Source organism: Plecotus auritus (genome assembly GCF_963455305.1).
Source record: "Plecotus auritus genome assembly, chromosome: 9".
Classification (NCBI taxonomy): domain Eukaryota; kingdom Metazoa; phylum Chordata; class Mammalia; order Chiroptera; family Vespertilionidae; genus Plecotus; species Plecotus auritus.
In genome coordinates this window covers 83,386,556-83,404,752 of record NC_137783.1, presented here as the reverse complement: position 1 = coordinate 83,404,752, position 18,197 = coordinate 83,386,556, and the positions used below count along the sequence as shown (strand labels likewise).

The 18,197-nt window shown below is 43.7% G+C and overlaps 1 protein-coding gene across 1 annotated transcript in view; it reads right to left on the bottom strand.

Annotated features, from left to right (window-relative positions):
- Positions 1-17,438, bottom strand: part of ZC3H12C (zinc finger CCCH-type containing 12C) — a 62,084-nt gene extending 44,646 nt beyond the window's left edge. Inside the window, exon 1 of the mRNA XM_080641544.1 lies at positions 17,235-17,438. Coding sequence (XP_080497670.1) covers positions 17,235-17,258 — 24 coding nt within the window. The 5' untranslated portion in view covers positions 17,259-17,438. The remainder of the gene's footprint in view (positions 1-17,234) is intronic.
- Between the last annotated feature and the right edge of the window lie 759 nt (positions 17,439-18,197).

Sequence of the window (18,197 nt, the reverse complement as noted above, 5' to 3'; positions counted from 1 at the left end):
AAACAGAATATCAAGCAGGCAAAGGATACAATTGTGTCCCATGTGCCATTAGCTCTTCTTATCACATGTTCATAGAATCAAAATATCAAATGACTTGAAGTTCAAATGCCCTATGCTGTCTTTGTTCATGATCTTAACCAAGTGAATTTTGTTAAATAAATAATTTAGAACAATGTCTCTCAGAGGGAAAGGGGATAACATTTCGTTTGGAAAAGCTAAACATATCTCTTCTTTTTTGTAACAAAAACTGATGATTTAAGTGTCATGGAATACTTTAGCTAGTGAGGAAATTAGAAGATGCTAGAAAGCTTTGATAGGGACACAAGTATAAAAATGGTTGGAAACCAATGGCTTAGGAAAAAATACATTGATTTGATGGTGGGCAGGAGTGAAGGGATGAGGGAGAAAATGGAAGTATAAATAGAAGAAAATATAACAGGCACCTGAGAGGAAACAAAGAGTTTCTCGTGGAAAACATTTCTTTCAGTTTTCAGGGGTGGGGAACCTTCTTTCTGCCAAGGGCCATTTGGATATTTAAAACATCATTCACGGGCCATACAAAATTATCAACTTAAAAATTATGTTGTTATGAAAAAAAGCTCCTAGATTTGAATTTTGAGTCCTGTCTGTGATTGCCTTGGCAATGCCAGACCAAATGATATGGCTGGACATTCCCCACCCCTGATTATAAATGGTGGGTTGTGAGAAATTACTTAAAAATAAATGGCTGTAGACAAAGAGCAGCCATCTCTTCCCACCTCAATAATATTTTAATTTTTAGCCACAGATTTTCCTAAAATAATAAACTGAACACTTCTCAGAGTTCATTATTAACTATTGAAAAATTAACTCCATAATAATTATCTCCCTTAAATAATTGTTAAAAAATTATTTTAAGATTTTAATGACTGAGGAATTTATTGATAGTAATATTTAAGTACAGAGTACCTTACTTCTTAGGGCATTTATATAGATGTTAGCTAATTGATCAAATTTTATTTTAAAATTGTTTACAACTAATACATTTAATAAGTAATATTCTGATGAAAGGCAGGAAAATAGCAGAAAGGTTCATGATTACTCAATCAGAATAAATGAGAGGTTAAACTAGTTTTCAATGAATTCATGTATTCATTCAAAAACATTTATCTGAATGCTTATTATGAGAAAGGGATAATGCTAAGTGAAGAAGATGAGTGATAAACATAAATACAGTTGCTATCCTAAGGAATATAAAATTTATACTAGGGGAACCAGATAAAGGAATATCTATATACTAGAGGCCCGGTGCACAAAATTTGTGCATGGGGGTCTGTGTCCCTTAGCCCCAGCCTGCACCCTCTCCAATCTGGGACATCCCTCTCACAATCCAGGACTGCTGGCTCCCAACTGCTTGCCTGCCTGCCTGCCTTCCTGATTGCCCCTAACCGCTTCTGCCTGCCAGCCTGATCACCCCCTAACCACTCCCCTGCCAGCCTGATTGCCCCTAACTGCCCTCCCCTGCAGGCCTGGTCCCCCCCAAGTGCCCTCCCCTGCAGGCCTGGTCCCCCCCAACTGCTCTCCCCTGCAGGCCTGGGTCCCCCCACAACTGCCCTTCCCTGCAGGCCCGGTCACCCCCAACTTCCCTCCTCTGCCAGCCTAGTCACCCTAACTGCCCTCCCCTGCAGGCTTGATCGCCCCCAACTGCCCTCCCTTGCAGGCCTGGTCCCTCCCAACTGCCCTCCCCTGATGGCCTGATTGCCCACAACTGCCCTCCCTTGCAGGCCTGGTCCCTCCCAACTGCCCTTCCTTGCCGGCCATCTTGTGGTGGCCATCTTGTGTCCACATGGGGGCAGGATCTTTGACCACATGGGGCAGCCATCTTGTGTGTTGGAGTGATGGTCAATTTGCATATTACTCTTTTATTAGATAGGATAGAGGCCTGGTGCACGGGTGGGGACCAACTGTTTTGCCCTGAAGGGTGTCCCAGGTCAGGGTGGGGGTTCCCTTGGGGTGTGTGGCGGCCTGGGCAAGGGGCCTGTGGTGGTTTGCAGGCCGGCCACACCCCCCGGCAACTCAAGCGGAGGCCCTGGTATCTGGGATTTATTTATCTTCTATAATTGAAACTTTGTAGCCTTGAGCAGAGGCCAGGACCAGCCAGGAAGCTTGGCTTCCTTCATCGCCAGGGGCAACCCAAGCCTCCTGCTCTCTCCAGCTCCGTGGCTGCTGCCATTTTTGTTGGGATTTATTTATCTTCTATAATTGAAACTTCGTAGCCTTGAGCGGAGGCCAGGGCCAGCCAGAGCAGGCAGGAAGCTTGGCTTCCTCCATTGTCAGGGAAACCCAAGCCTCCTGCTCGCTCCGTGACCACAACCATCTTGGTTGGGTTAATTTGCATACTCGCTCCTGATTGGCTGGTGGGCGTGGCTTGTGGGCATAGCGAATGTACGGTCCATTTGCATGTTCCTCTTTTATTAGTGTAGATTCCTTAGGGTATGTCAGAATTTATGCTATTAATAGTGATATATCCTAGGACAGTGGTCGGCAAACTGTGGCTCGTGAGCCACAGTTTGCCGCTCTGTTGACTAATGAGTTTGCCGACCACTGGGATAGGGGCTTAATTACAAGGAACAACAACAGCCTGTAATTATTGGAATCGAGAGTCTAGGTCAGTGGTCGGCAAACTCATTAGTCAACAGAGTGGCAAACCACGGCTCGCGAGCCGCATGTGGCTCGCAAGCCGCAGTGTGCCGACCACTGTCCTAGGATATGAGAGACAAACACAGCGGCTCAGATTTGAGAAGGTCCTGAGAGGTGACATGTAAGCTAAGGCTGAATGATGATGATGACACATTCCTATATACACTATGGTGTGTGTGTGTGTCTGTGCAGGGGGAAGCAGGGGGGGTGGGGAGTGGGGAAAGGATTTTTGGCCAGAGAACAACAAAATCAAAGGCCCAGTGATGTGAGAGATGATAAAATATATAGAATTATGTGTAAAAGAGGCTAGAAAGTGGCCAGTTTATGGGAAGTCTTGAATGCTATATTAGAGTTTCAACTTTGGTCCCAGTAAATGATGGGAAAAAAAGAGAAACAAATATGAGACATTTTCTAAGATAAAGCCAATGGGTCCAGAAATGATTTGATTTGTTGTCCCCTTATTTATGCATTCATTGGTTGATTCTTGTATGTGCTGTGACCAGGGATTGAACCCACAATCTTGGTGAATCGGGATGACGCTCTAACCAACTAAACTACCCCAGAAATGATTTAATACTAAAGACAGAAGAGGAGGAAGTAATAAAAAAAATTGATGGCATCAAATGATATAAATATACAGCAGAATGACTGAGGATATTGAGGGAGCTATTTTTGTGGAATGAACAGACAGCTAGTCTTAATCATGTATTTTTTTTAAAAAATCCTCACCCAAGGATATTTTTCCATTGATTTTTAGAGCGAGTGGAAGAGAGAGGGCAAAATAGAGAGAAATATCGATGTGAGAGAAACACATTGATTGGCTGCTTCCTGCATGAGCCCCAACCAGGGCCCAGGCTGGGGAGAAGCCTGCAACCAAGGTACGTGCCTTTGACTGGAATCGAACCTGGGACCATTGGGTCCACAGCCGATGCTCTATCTACTGAGCAAAACCGGGTAGGGCTTAACCATGTTTTTGTGTTATTGATCACTTTCTTAGTCTAATGAAGTCTCCTTTAAATAACTGTTAAAAAATTCAAAGTAATGCTTTTAAATACATAAATTAAAAAACATAGAATTTTATTACAAAGAAACCAATTACGTTAAAAATACAGTTATCAAACTATATAAAATTGCAGTATACTAAAATATATGCCTTTACATTAATACAATAAAATAAGATATAGCAGCAGATCTAATCACTACAATGATTTTGTAGTTAAAAGTGAAAGATACTCAAAATATTTATTTCAACTATAACATGACAGAAATGTTTATGATTTCTGTGAGTGACAAAGTCATATATACTGTTATTAATATTGGGATTGTTGCCTACATTCATAATTGAGGAAAATGCTAAATTTCATTTAGAGAATATGAATATCATGATAAAAATTTTTTCTCACCCAGCATCACAGAATGCCCAAACTCATATCCATAGCAAAGGGGAACCACAGAATCCAGGTTAAAAACTACTGATTAAGAAAAAAAAAAATCCTGGTAAGTGTGTGCTGAAAAAGAGATGGTAGTATAAGTGTTATTTTAATAAGTTTGACAGGAAAGAAATAAGATATAGAAAGATAGTTTGGAGGGTGATAGGGAATGATAAGTTTTTCATTTTTTCTTTTTTTTCCCCTTTTAGAACTTTAAACCAGGAAAATGGATTCAGTGGGGCTGGAGAGGAAAAAGTGATGCATATCTATGAATGACTAAATGAATGAATGAGAATAGCAAAAAGGATAATAATTTAGTGAAAACCAGAAGGAAAGCAGGGAAGGGCTCCTCTGTCTACCCCCTCAGCCTTGCAAGTCACTCCAGCCTTTAGGAGACCCATGGGCCAGGACTGCCTGGGAGTGCAGAGTGAAGGTGAGGACACCTGGCAGGACCCGCCAGTCCTCAGAGAGCAGGAGGTGAGCTGGTGTCACTCTCCTGCCTCCTTTTCTAAGCCATCTTCAGTCTTCTTCCCCAGTTCTTAAGATCCCTAGAGGCTTACTGCTGCCATTTGGCAGTCTAAATACTCTCATCGTGGCTGCTCCTTCCAATCTCTCTCCCATCAAAAGTCAAAACTCGAAATGAAAGATCAGTGCGGGTAGTGGGAGACTTGTAAGCCTAAAGCAATTATTAAGCATTGAAGTATGGTACCTCGATGTAATGGACTAATTCGAGTGAGGAGGTGTCCATTAAAGCTAAAGACTGTTATATAATAAAGTAGGTTTTCCAAATGTGTATATTAAAAAATTGACAGATTAGTTTACCTGTTATTACTTATATAGACATGTTTGTGTGATTAAAATTAAGTATGTATGAGAAGTTTAATTTCACAGAAAAGCTTTCTATATGTAGTATTGTCATTTTAAATTTACACTGAATAGGTCTAGTAAATGGATGCATTCTAGTAAATGAGTCCCCTCGAGTAAACAAATGTTCACAGTTGGGGTGTGGCTCAGAACCACTTCCACAAGTGGTAAAACTGCTGCAGAAATCACCCCATGCCATGTGACAACAGAACCAATTACTACTCGCCTCGCCTCGTGTGTGATCACGTGCTAATCATTTCCCAAACATTGCTTACGAGCTGTGACTCTGGAATTTAAATATGTAGACTATAGTTGTAGATATGTAATTTTATTTATGTCGATGAAATTACTAGTTTTTTCTCCAACATATGGCCTATTTGCTAAAATTTGTTAAAAATAACTAAATTCATGACAAAAAAATAACCCCGTCAATTTAATTATAAGCAAATCTTGGTTAAAAGCTTTTTAAAATTAACAGGGTGTTAATTTTCACATATGACATATGGACTGGAAATTTTGTCACTTAAATCAGAATTCTGTTAAATTGAGGTCTGAAAATCGAGTTTACTATATAAAGGAAGGTGTGATTAATATTATAAGGATAGCTTCTTGAACCAAATGACCATTTAGATAGAGACTTAAATATAAGAATCTTAGCATACTTCTGGTCCCTGGAACTCCTTCCTTATGCCTGCAACTGTCCTCCACTTCACTTGTGTGTGTTGATATGTGGGTCAGCATGTGCACGGGCAGAAGCAGGTACAGGAAGGATAGAATCAGCTTACCCCATTTCTCACTCTTGGGAAAGGTTCTTAACCCAATGGGTTTGGTAAGCAAAAAGCTACTTTATTGGGAAGCAAAGATTTGGCAATTAAACAAATTAGTCTTCAGAACCAGTATTTCTAAAAGAAGTAAATGGTCATTTTATTTCATATTATAATTCTGATATCTTTTTTTCCTGTTGTTAATCCTCACCCAAGGATAATGTATTTTTTCCCCATTGATTTTTTTAGAGAGAGTGTAAGGGAGAGTGGGAAAGAAAAAAAGGAGAGGGGAGAGAGAGGAGAGAAACACTGATATGAGAAAGACATCTATTGGTCGCACCTCCAACTGAGGTATGTGCCCTTGACTAGGAATCAAACACACGATCCTTTGGGTAAGCAGGCCGATGCTCTAACCACTGAGCAACCAGTCAGGGCTTTTATTATCTTTTTAAGAGATAATACAAAAAGTTGAGTAAGAGGCTATCACACAGTGAGAAGAAAATTATTTCAGAACTTTGACCAAATGTAAATCCATGCTGAACTGTCCTATTTTAAGTGTTCATCATCAAATAAGTACCCAATTAAAATGCACATGAAACTTAAGTACTCATTTGCTATCGAAGTAGGAAATAAACATTTACGACCCATCTGTTATTCTAAGGAATGATCAGGCCCAAGACTCAGCACCTGATAGCCCGCTGCTTGCCAAACTGGCATCCTGGCTTCTGGCTGTCACTCAGGAGTTCCAAGTGCTTTCTCCACCTGCCTTGTCTGCACTCAGGTGCTATCACACCACGGGAGGGTCTCCAAGCTAAGCTACAGCTGCCAGCCTGGCACCTGCTTCCCAGCCACCGAGGCCAGCCATCAAATTTCCTACTTCAACTAAAATCACAAAATTAATTTTGTGACATTTCTCTTGTATGCTGGATTCCTGATGTGTGTTCAATACCGTACTTTCAACATATACTACCTATACTCTGAATCTAATCTTACTCAAACCTCAATTTATTCTCTGCAGATGTTCTTATTAAACAGAGGGTGGGGGTAAAAGACATTAGAACCAATCAGAGGATCTCTCTTTAATGCAATTGAAAGACCTGGAAGAACACTGAAAAATAGGTAACTCAATAGGGCAATAATTTGAAGCATCTTTTCCTCTTCAGAAAAAAAAGGGGGGGGGCATTTCGTTAATTTTCTTACAGGAATTACTAGAATTGCCACCACTCTCCATTTTCAAGAATGTGGAGTTAATTCCGATAATTTTGCTATTCCTCTTTATTCATACCATTCATAATCAGGTCAGGAACAAATAGTTCATTTCCCCTCAAAAGCTTTACAATCTGGGGGTGAAAGTGGGAAGTATCTGGAAGATGCTCTCTGAAATATGATTAAATTGGTAAAGAGCATAAGGAGGGCCATGGAGGAACCACAGCTGCTGGCTCTTCCAACTCCCCAGGAAATCCTAGGAAACATGCAAAGGGAGAACACCAGGGCTGAGAGGTATGAAGTTCTACAAGCAGAGAAACCCCATTTAAGGAACTCAAACACTTTTAAAACAAACTGGGAAATCAGCTTATTTTGAAAGTTACATCATTCTATCCTTCCACAAAGATGACAAAAAGCCCTGCCAATTCAAAGCATTAGATTTATTTCTCTTATCCACAGTGCTTAAATGATGATGATGGCAATAAACTCCAGTGTATATAGTATTTAAACTACAACAATAAAAATGACCTTTATTTCAAGTGCTCAAATAATTCACTATGAATTTCTTGACTTCAAAGTTGAGATATAGACAGAAATTTATGCTAACCAACTTTTTAAGGCTTAGGAAAAACTCAAACTAACATAATAGAAACATACTCTGACCATGATATAAAAAATGAGAAGTTAGCAGCAGATAGCTAAAAGCAAATTAAAACACACACACACCCAAAACCCAGTATCTATAAATTAAAACTTTCTTCCAAATAACTCTATAATTCAGGGGTGGGGACTGTCCAGCCTGCAGGCCATACAAGGCCCAGGAAATCATTTTGTCCGGCCCTGTCAAGGCATTAGGGGTGAGCTAATTAAATGTTTGACCAGATATAGCAGGCTAATTTTTAAGTTGATAATTTTGTATGGCCTTAATGGAACAATGAAAGAAAATGAAGACTTAAAGATAAAACAAATATCATGTAAGTCAACAATGAGGAGGCAGCTTCAATTATTTGGGAAATGTGCTCCCTGTAATTGGACAAAAAAGCTAAGATTTGAAACAGACTAAGTCACAGAATAAAGATAAAATTAAGCCCACACAATTTTGAATAGAAAATGAGTACAGATGACTAAGAAGAACAAAAACTAATTTTAGCCTGCCCCTAAAAGTCATGAAGTAATAGATTGGAAGGCCCTTTAAAAAATCTAAAATATAAACTGACATTAAAATCAGCAACAGTAAACTTGATTTTATAGAAATTTTGTATTTGATAATCCCAATTATTCAGAATACAATTTAGAGCCAGTGAATAAGTAGACTGAAAAAACAAAATCTCTGTCTGATAAAATAAATGGATACCATTAAATCTATACTAATAAAAGGGCAATATGCTAATTAGACCGGATAGACCGGACGTCCTTCCTGACAAAGCTGGGGGTGTGGCTGGCCTGCAAACTGCCCGCAGCCCCTCGCCCAGGCCAGCCTGCAAACCCCTGATCGGGAGCGTGGCCAGCCTGCAAACCTCCGGTGGCCCCTCACCTAGGCCAGCCCCGTCCCCCAGTGGGGACCCTCCACCCTGATCCGGGGTCCCCTTCAGGGCAGGCCAGCCGGCTGCCACCCGTGCACCAGGCCTCTATCCGATATAATAAAAGGGTAATATACAAATTGACCCTTACGGCAGAACGACCAGAATTACCACTGGACCAGTCACTATGAGGTGCACTGACCACCTCTTGGTCCCTTTTCCTGGCTGGCAGGCTCTGATTGCCTGATGGCCCCCTGCGGTGGGGGCAGGGCTGGTGAGCTGGTGGGAACAGCTTACCTCTCAGTCCCTTCCCCTGCCTGTCAGGCACTGATCACTGGATGGAGAACGGGGAACTGGAGGTGGGTGGCGGCGGGGGGCTGGGCCGGCTGCAGGCAGCTGGGGAAGATGGCCCTGACCGCAGGCCAGGCCTAGAGACCGTACCCGCGCACAAATTTCATGCGCTGGGCCTCAGTAATACTGAGTGCCTTTTATGTACCAGAGACTTTTACACTTATTATCTTGAAACAGTAAAAACAACTCTGTAAAGTACATAGTGTTTGATGGATGAGAAATCAAAGAGAAACCCGGACTTGCCTAGGATCACAGTCAAGACAGAGTGGGGATTCAAATCCAGGGTTAGCTATTTTAGAGGCTCCACTTGCTTTCTCCACACAGTACAATCTTTCAGTTCTGCAATCCAGACTATCTGAGCATCCTAAAAGCATTTAATCACTACCTAAATACTTTTATTTTAGAAATAACATTAGCTGTTTTTATAGTTTTATAGTCCACAGCAGATACCTGCTGCATAATAGAAGGAGGGAGTGACAATGTCAGCAAGGAACAGCTAACATCAAGGAGGAAACACCAAAAATTATTGATATCATCATACCTAATAATAGACAAACATGTAAATTGACTGTATTTCTTCTACGCCCACAGCCAATCAGAGTGAGTATGCAAATTAACCCAACAAAGATGGAGGTTAATTTGCATATGTAGGCGCCTAGCAGCCTGGGTCCCGGGAACTTTCTCAGCACCCAGGTCACTCCGAGGTAGGCCCCTGTGGGTCCTGAGCAACCTGGGAAGGGCCTGAGCCAGGGGATTTCTGGGCAGGGGCGAAGCTGGGTGATTGGGTGATTGGAGGGAGCTGGGGGTCCCCTGCCCAGGCCCCAAGCCCCGGCCAGAGGCTTGGAGCCTGGGCAGGGGTGGAGCCAGGCGATCGGAGGGAGCTGGGGTCCCCTGCCTAGGCCCCGAGGCTATAGGCCTGGCAGGGGTGTAGCTGGCGATCAGAGGGAGCTGGGGGTCCCCTGTCCAGGCCCCAAGCCCTGGCCAAAGGCTTGGGGCCTGGGCAGGGGCAGAGCCGGGCAATCGGGCGATTGGAGGGAGCTGGGGGTCCCCTGTCCCAACCAGAGGCTTGGGGCCTGGGCAGGGGCTGAGCTGGGCGATCGGGCAATTGGAGGGTGCTGGGGGGTCCCCTACCCAGGCCCCAAGCCCCGGCCAGAGGCTTGGGGCCTTGGTAGGGGTGGAGCCCGGCGATCGGAGGGAGCTGGGGGTCCCCTGTCCAGGCCCCAAGCCCTGGCCAGAGGCTTGGGGCCTGGGCAGGGGCAGAGACGGGTGATTGGGCGATCGGAGGGAGCTGGGGGGCCCCTGCCCAGTCCCCGAGGCTTTAGGCCTTGGCACGGGTGGAGCTGGTGATGGGAGGGAGCTGGGGGGCCCCTGCCCAGTCCCCAAGGCTTTAGACCTTGGCAGGGGTGGAGCTGGTGATGGGAGGGAGCTGAGGGGTCCCTGCCCAGGCCGGGTGGCTTTAGGCCTTGGCAGGGGCAGAGCCAGAGATCAGAGGCAATTGGTGTGAACTACAGAGGAAATACCTTTTCTGACCACTCATTGGCTAAGCTCCCTGTTTGCCACTGGTAATATTCTTAGTAACCTGGGTATAAGAATCCAAAAAGGTGATCTAGGGTTTTTCCACCACACTCCTGGAATAAAAAAGGAAGGTCCGCTGCTGGAGGAATAAGAAATGTCATATCCTGCCCTAGCCATTTTGGCTCAGTGGATGCCTAGGCTTGCCAACCGCAGGGTCCGGTTCGATTCTGATCAAGGGCAGGCTCCTCCCTGGCTGGGGCCCAGGTCAGGGCTCATGCAGGAGGCAACCAAAGTGTTTCTCTTACTTTGATCTTTCTCTCTGTCTTTCCCTTTCTCTTCCACATTCTCTAAAAATCAATGGAAACATATCCTCAGGTGAGGATAAAAAAAAAAAAATAAAGAAATGTCATATCCTATGAAAGACACATCTTGAAAATGCTTAAAGAAGTTGTCATTTTTTCATGGTGAAGGGACTGGAGTCCATGTTGATGAAAACACCTTGGTGGCTGCGGTGGCTGGCAGTGGCTGTAGCAGCAGGGTGATGGGGCTGGTGCCTTCCCCTGATCAGCCCAGTCACCTCAGTAGGAATTCCCCTGGAGGCTCCCAGTATGTGAGAGGGGGCAGGCTGGGCTGAGGGACCCCACCCCAGTGCACAAATTTCGTGCACCGGGCCCCTAGTAAATCAATAAAAATCATGGAATTCTGCTATCCCCACCATCTTTAAAAAAGCATGACAACTATTGCTATTTAGATTAGGATAAATCAGAAACCTCACTAACCTTGGTAAGATTAATATCTCTAGGCATGCACTCCATCACATGGAAGGTAGGCAAAACAACAGTGTAAACCATATAGAACTGTTTTAAAACTAAATTAGGTAACATAAATGCTTAATACTATGCATTGCATAGCGTTACTGCCCAATAAATGTTAGCTATTATTATATTTCATAAGTGAATTTACAGGCTACCTATTATTTGAAGGTAGAAAAATAAAATGCATGTGTACACATTCTTCCATTTAAAATAGTTAAAATAGTTTGCTACTGAAAGACTTTAAAGACTAACTTTTTGGAAAATTCACTTTTACAATATCCTTCTTCTGTTAAGTGGGGTAGTTAAGGTTAATTATATTCTTACTAGAGGCCCGGTGCATGAGATTCATGCACTCGGGGGGGGAGTCCCTCAGCCTGTGTGCCCTCTCGCAGTTGGGGAGCCCTCGGGGGATGCCCGACTGACAGCTTAGGCCCACTCCCCGGCAGTTGGACTCCTGCCACCATCACTGCGCTGGCCAGCTGTGAGCCTGGCTTCTGGCTGAGTGGTGCTTCCCCTGTGGGAACGCACTGACCACCAGGGGGCAGCTTCTGCATTGAGCATCTGCCCTCTGGTGGTCAGTGCACGTCATAGCAACCAGTTGTTCTGCCGTTCGGTCAATTTGCATATTAGCCTTTTATTATATAGGATAAGGCAAATATGTATGGCCCCTCAAGAAAACACATTAGGAATTCTAAGTTAACTTACAAATGTTTAGGTAACAACAATTGTGCTTTTTGCTCTGTTATTGAGTGACTCTCTTAATCATGTACTGGCTTTTGTTCACCCTACTCACATCAGATTATTATTTAAAGTACTATGCAGCCTTTAATAATAAAAACACATTCATGAAGTTTTCCACTATGTGCCAAGTAGAAGACTGGGACCACAGAGACTTACCCTCAGGGAGCCTAGAGACTATGATCAAGATAAAAAATCCGAGGCACAGTATAAGCTACTGTTATTGACATTTTTGTATTATTAGGTAATCCTTATGGTCTAGGTAGTATTTTCCTGTTTTCTAGATGAAGAGCAGAGACACACAGAAAGCAGAAAAGAAGTAAGAGACAAAGAAGAAACAGTTAAGTATTACTAAATATGCCAAGTGTTATGGAAAATATATAGTATTTTGAAAACACAGAAGCAAGTAATTTTGCTGAAAACTAGGAAATTAGAAAATGCTTATGTGTTTTTACTTTAAAACCCAAGTAAAAATTCTATACAGGAATTAAAAATTGTCAGGAAAACATTTATCAAAATATTTACAGACATTATTTCTGGATAATGAAATTCTAGGTGGTTTTAACTCTCTTAACTTTGCTTCTTTTTAATCAACTTGCAGTACTTTAATAATTTAAAATATAAGTTAGAAAAAATATTTAAATTAGATATTAATGCTCATCTAACTAATTGTCAAACTTTTAAGTGCTAATACTTAGTGCATTCAAACATGGTATGCAATGAGCACTCTTGCTTTGCTAATGGGTGTGTACATCAGCACAACTTTTCTGGAAAGCTTTTTGGCATAAAAAACCTTAAAGCATACTTATTATCTTGGATGATTACTTCTAGGAATCCATCCTAAGAACATAGATAGAGAAAAAAATTATTTTACTGGGATAGTCAACTTAAGCATTATGATATTAAAATTTTTTTTTAAAATATATTTTATTGATATTTTACAGAGAGGAAGGGAGAGGGATAGAGAGTTAGAAACATCGATGAGAGAGAAACATCGATCAGCTGCCTCCTGCACACCTCCCACTGGGGATGTGCCCGCAACCAAGGTACATGCCCTTGACCGGAATCGAACCCGGGACCCTTCAGTCCGCAGGCCGACGCTCTATCCACTGAGCCAAACCGGTTTCGGCATGATATTAAAATTTTGGCAAAAGAAACCCAAATGTTTAAGTGAAACAGGAGAATGACTAAATGACAGGTTCTCAGGAAGAAAACATTTGAAATATTCTTAACATATACTAAGAAAATCCTCTGTGTACATTACAAGGGGAAGGGAAGGTGGGATACAAAGCTCTATAAAAAATATTAATTCCAGTGATAGAAGAAAAAGATGTATCTTTTAAGAACCAAACTCCCAAGGAAGATGATTCTATTATATATTTTAAACCTCACAATAATAGACACACTTATTAACATGTACTAAGTTCCAGAGACCTTAATATTTGACTAACACCGACTCAGCCTATGTTGGAACTCTCGCTCGGGCATTAATGTGAGGCCCATTAAGTTACTTAACCACACTGTGGTTTGGTTTCCTCATCAGAAAAAAAAGAGTAATGAAATAGTTTTTCATAGGAGTGTAGTAAGTATTAAACGCATGAATACAGGTGGAGCACTTAGAACAACGAGCGGCAGAATAAGTTATCAATCTTAAACTACAATGGAGTAAACTAAGATCTAAGCTGAGTCCTGAATAACAAGGCTGAGCCAGGCAAAGGTGAGGGTAGCTAGGGAAAAATGTCCAAGCAAGCAGGGAGACCTTGGGATTTTCTACTTAATCCCTATCTGATATGATAATTTCCTTAAAGGCAGAATGCTTTGAATGTTCAGAATGTGCTGCTGGGCTTTGCTTTAGGCTAGTTCACTGTGCGTAAGAATTACTGTCATTGTTGTGACATAAAATCATACATAGCAGGCTTTATGGGTGATTATAGTCTATTTTCATTTTTAATATAGTAAAACAATCCTCTGTCAAATAGAAAAATTAAAGAGAAAATCATACTGAGTGAAAAAGTGAATATATTTTTGGGATGAAATAGATTAAAAAAAAACCACAAACATTCTCAAGTGTTGATCATTTCCCTGAACTGTCAATAGTGAAACAGCAATGATTATAATATGTTTTTGATGAATCTCACATTATAGCTTTTTAAGGCATGAGATTTTATATGTTGTAGGTCCATGAGGCATATTAACACTTAAAACACAAGAAAAGCCTGGCTGGAGTGGAGTGGCTCAGTGGTTGAGTGCAGACCTATGAACCAGGAGGTCAGGGTTTGATTCCTGGTCAGGGCACATGCCAGGGTTATAGGCTTGATCCCCTGTGTGGGGTGTGCAGAAGGCAGCCGATCAATGATTCTCTTTCATCATTGATGATTCTATCTCTCTCTCCATCTCCCTTCCTCTCTGAAATCAATAAAAATATATTTTTTAAAAAACCATGAAGATTTTTTAGAAAATCTGATATATTTGAGATCGAACCCTAGAATCTCAATATTTTTTATTTAAATTTGGAATCCTGATTTAATAAATTCTTTTTACTGACCTTGTTACTTAATATTTCTCTTTCCAAGCACTATACCCCCCCAAACTATCTTCACCAACTTAATCACCCAATACTCCCATCTTAATGCTCTAGACACGCTAGGCCACCCACTCCCTGCTTCCCTGCCAACGTCCCTTGATTCACAGTACATAATCATTTAGAAATGACTCCCACCCAGCTCTATCTACAGGCAAACCTCATTTTATTGTGCTGCTCACAAATGTTGAGTTTTTGTTTTGTTTTCCAAATTGAAAGCAAGACCCTCCACTAGCAAAAAAATTCCTTTATTGTAGTAGTCTAGAAAGGAACCTGCAGTATCTCCAAGGTATGCAAAGGCAGGTACTAGCATACTAGTATCCTATCTTTGAGACCTGGAATGCAGCCTTCCCCAGTACCTGCAATACTTCTTCCCTCCTGTCACAGAGAACATTTGATGTGGCATTGTGTTCTGTTCATAATCTCCTTTTACAGGTCAGGGGCCTTACATAGCACAGAGACTTGATACTAAATAATTATTTGCTGAGGGAATAGTTTATCAGTCTCAAAAGAACAATGGCTGTAGATTAGTTTACAATCCTAGATTCTAACACCAAAAGAATAAAAACCCTACTTCACAACTTGTTTCTTTAACACTGCAATCAAACCAGAATGAAAGTAGAATTCTTCTGGATTTACGTACAAGAACAACAAAAAACATGAAAGATATAAAATGGCATAAAAAGCTATAAAATGATAGCAACACTTTTACATCTGTTATAGAAAATAAAATTAAATGTAGGAACCATTGTGGGCTGCTAGAATGAAGACAAGGTGACCTAGTTGTAGAATGAAAAAATTAAAAAAAAATACAATTTTCATTAAACACTTGGGGTCCAATTTGGCAGATGTAATCCATGAAAGCAGAGCTCTAGAGAAGCCATTAATATAAAGTAGGATATCTTTATTAGTCTGTTAATTAAAACAAAAATGTAGTAAAAGGAAGTGACTATTAAAAACTCTCATCAGCATACAAACACTCCAAGTTTCTGTTTCCTATCCTTTAATATTTTCCATTATAATAAATAGTTTCATTAGACTTTCATTATAACATGCAGGCTAGAAAATACTGGCTTCTTTTTTGTGGGTTTTTTTTTTTTTTTTTTTTTTTTTTTGCTTAAAAGTGCATTTTATTTTCCTTATAGTTTTGAGTACTTTTGTGATGACCATATGCTAGAGGTCGAATTGTAAATTACTTTGAAAAGTAAAACCCATTCTTAAATGAAATAAAAACACTCAATTAAACATTCTGAATTATAGTCAGTTACTGGACCATTCTGATGTTTTTGGGGTATCTTCAAGTAGACAGATTTAGGTAACTTAAAATAAGAATGCCAAATTGAAAGAAAAGAGACGAGGCGAGAGGCCACGTCTGAAATAAGCCTTGTCCTCGATGATCAAAATAAGATAATTTCACAAATATTTGGTTTCACTATTTTTATATCCAAATATTAAATAACACCAATATTAAATATTACTACCAAAATTGTATGTGTAAGTGACCAACGGAAGTCATACCCACTGAACCCTAAATATATTGAGTTTAAAAAGATAAAACATATATTGTTACTTCTTGTGACTTCTTGTGGTTTTTGGGAAGTCCAAAAAATATGTTTGAGGTCCATCCACTGTTTTCTATTCGAAAAATATGATGAAGTAAGTGAAGAAATGAAGAACTTCTCCAAATTCCTAAATGTAGAGTGCTTAGCCAGAAGTATTTCTGCATCCATTCTAAGATGATTTAAAAAAATAAGGGGCAGGGGGGTGGGGGAGGGATCTGAATCAAGGAGGGCCTCATGGGCCTGGGGATATTCCAATTCGGTCTTGCAACCAATAGGAAAACTCTCCCTAAATCTGAATTAGCATTTCGCCTCTTGATCACAATACACGGAGCACAAATCAGGATTGTTATTGGTTACCCAAAAGGCCAGAAACCCAGATAGAGTAAGGCTGTTTTTTAAGGAATTTAAAAGGGGTGAAAGATGAGACAGTTTAGGGAAAAGTGGGATTCGTGTCTTCAAGTTATGTTTGTAACACGTCTTTGTATGGAGTTAAACATGAGAACCAGCGCAGCTAAAATGAACGCTGGGGGAAATGGAAATTGGCTGAACTGAAGTGAGGGGAGCAGGAGGGCAGCAGGAGGGTCGGAGGGGCGAGGGGTTTTCGTGGCCCGGGCGCGGGGGCCGTTTGGGTGCAGGATGGATGGATAATAAAAGCGAATGGCTGGGGCCGGCGATGTCGGATGCCTCACCCACGAGCGCGCGGGGCTGAGCCGCGGAGCAGGGCTGCGGTCCGTTTCCATGGGGCGCCGTTCGCCTCCACGTTCGGCGGCCGAGCCCGGGGCGGCCGGGAGTGGACGGGGCCCTAGGCCACGGGCGGAGACCGGCCTCCCTCGCCCCAGATCCCGCGGGGGGCGCTGCCGGAGGGAGGATGCGCTCGGCTATTCCCTCACCCCGCCCGGGCCCTGGCTCGGGCCCGGGGCCCGCGGAGCTCCCGACTCCACCTCCGGGCGTCCGACCCGCTGGGCCTGAGATCGCCGCCGCCGCCCCCGCCCCCGTCCGCCCCCACCCCCCGTGGCCCTCCACCCCTTCCCGAGGGACAAACCTGCGGACCGCTACCCGGATGGCCGACCGCGCGAGAGGCGGCGACGGGTGCGGGGCCGCAGCGACAGCGGCGCCCTCGGCCCGCTCCGCGCTCCCCCGGCCCGGCCCGCGCCCTCCGGTTGCACAACTCCCCGCACGCGCGCGGCCCGGCCGCGTTGCTCTACCTACTTGCAGCGTCTTCTCAGCGGCCATCACAGCACGTCCTGGACGAGGGCAGCCCGGGGCCTCGGGCGGCCGCTCTCGCCTCGGCCCTGGGCCGCCGCGGCCGCCGCTAGGGCGCGGGGCGAGCGGGAGGCGCCCCCATGGCCGCCGGCCGCCGGCTCCTCGCCGGCCCGGCCCAGGCGCGCGCTGCCCCGCGGGCCGCACGGACCGGCTCCCCGCCCGCCTGCTCGCTCCGCGACCTCCCGCCCGCAGCCGCCGCCGCGCCGCTTCCTCCTCCCCTTCCCTCTGTTCCTTCTCCTTCGCCTCCTCGGGAGCCGAGGTTGGCAAACCAGCACCTGCTGCTGGAGATCACCGAGAACTGAAACAGGAAACCCCGGGCCGAGGGGAAAACCCGGGAGGCGTGGAGAGGGTGAGGGGAGCTGCTGGAACCTGTCGGCTCGACCCGGCCGCCGGGGCTGTCGCCGTCCCCGGCCTCCGCCCCCCGCGCCCCTTCCCTCACCGGCCCAGCCCGGGGTCCCCACCTCCCCGCCCCGCTCCCCGGCCGCGTCCAGGAGGGCGCCTGCCCGCCCGGCGACACCTTCGCCCAGCAAGAACACGCATCTTCCCTGGGCAGTCAAGGAAATCGAGAGTCTGACTTCTTAGGGCAAGTTTCCCGTGGTCGTTCGCTTATTATCGATAAACCGTAATGAGGAAAACCCGCGGCCATCATCAGCAAGACCAGTAAGGGAATTTAAACAAATGAAGCTGTTGGGATTTCTTGGAAGGACTTCTTTCAGCAAGGAAGCTGGCCTGGTTGGAAATGGCAATATGTCAAAATCAAGTTTAAACCTGGGATAAATCCAGATCTCTTTCGGGAGGTTGGGAGGAGACAGCCTTCAACACTGACATGGGCTCCTGAGCTGCGAGGGTGAAAAGCAATGGGAACAACTTTTGTGAATTGTACAACATCCAGCACAATCTAGGTCAGCA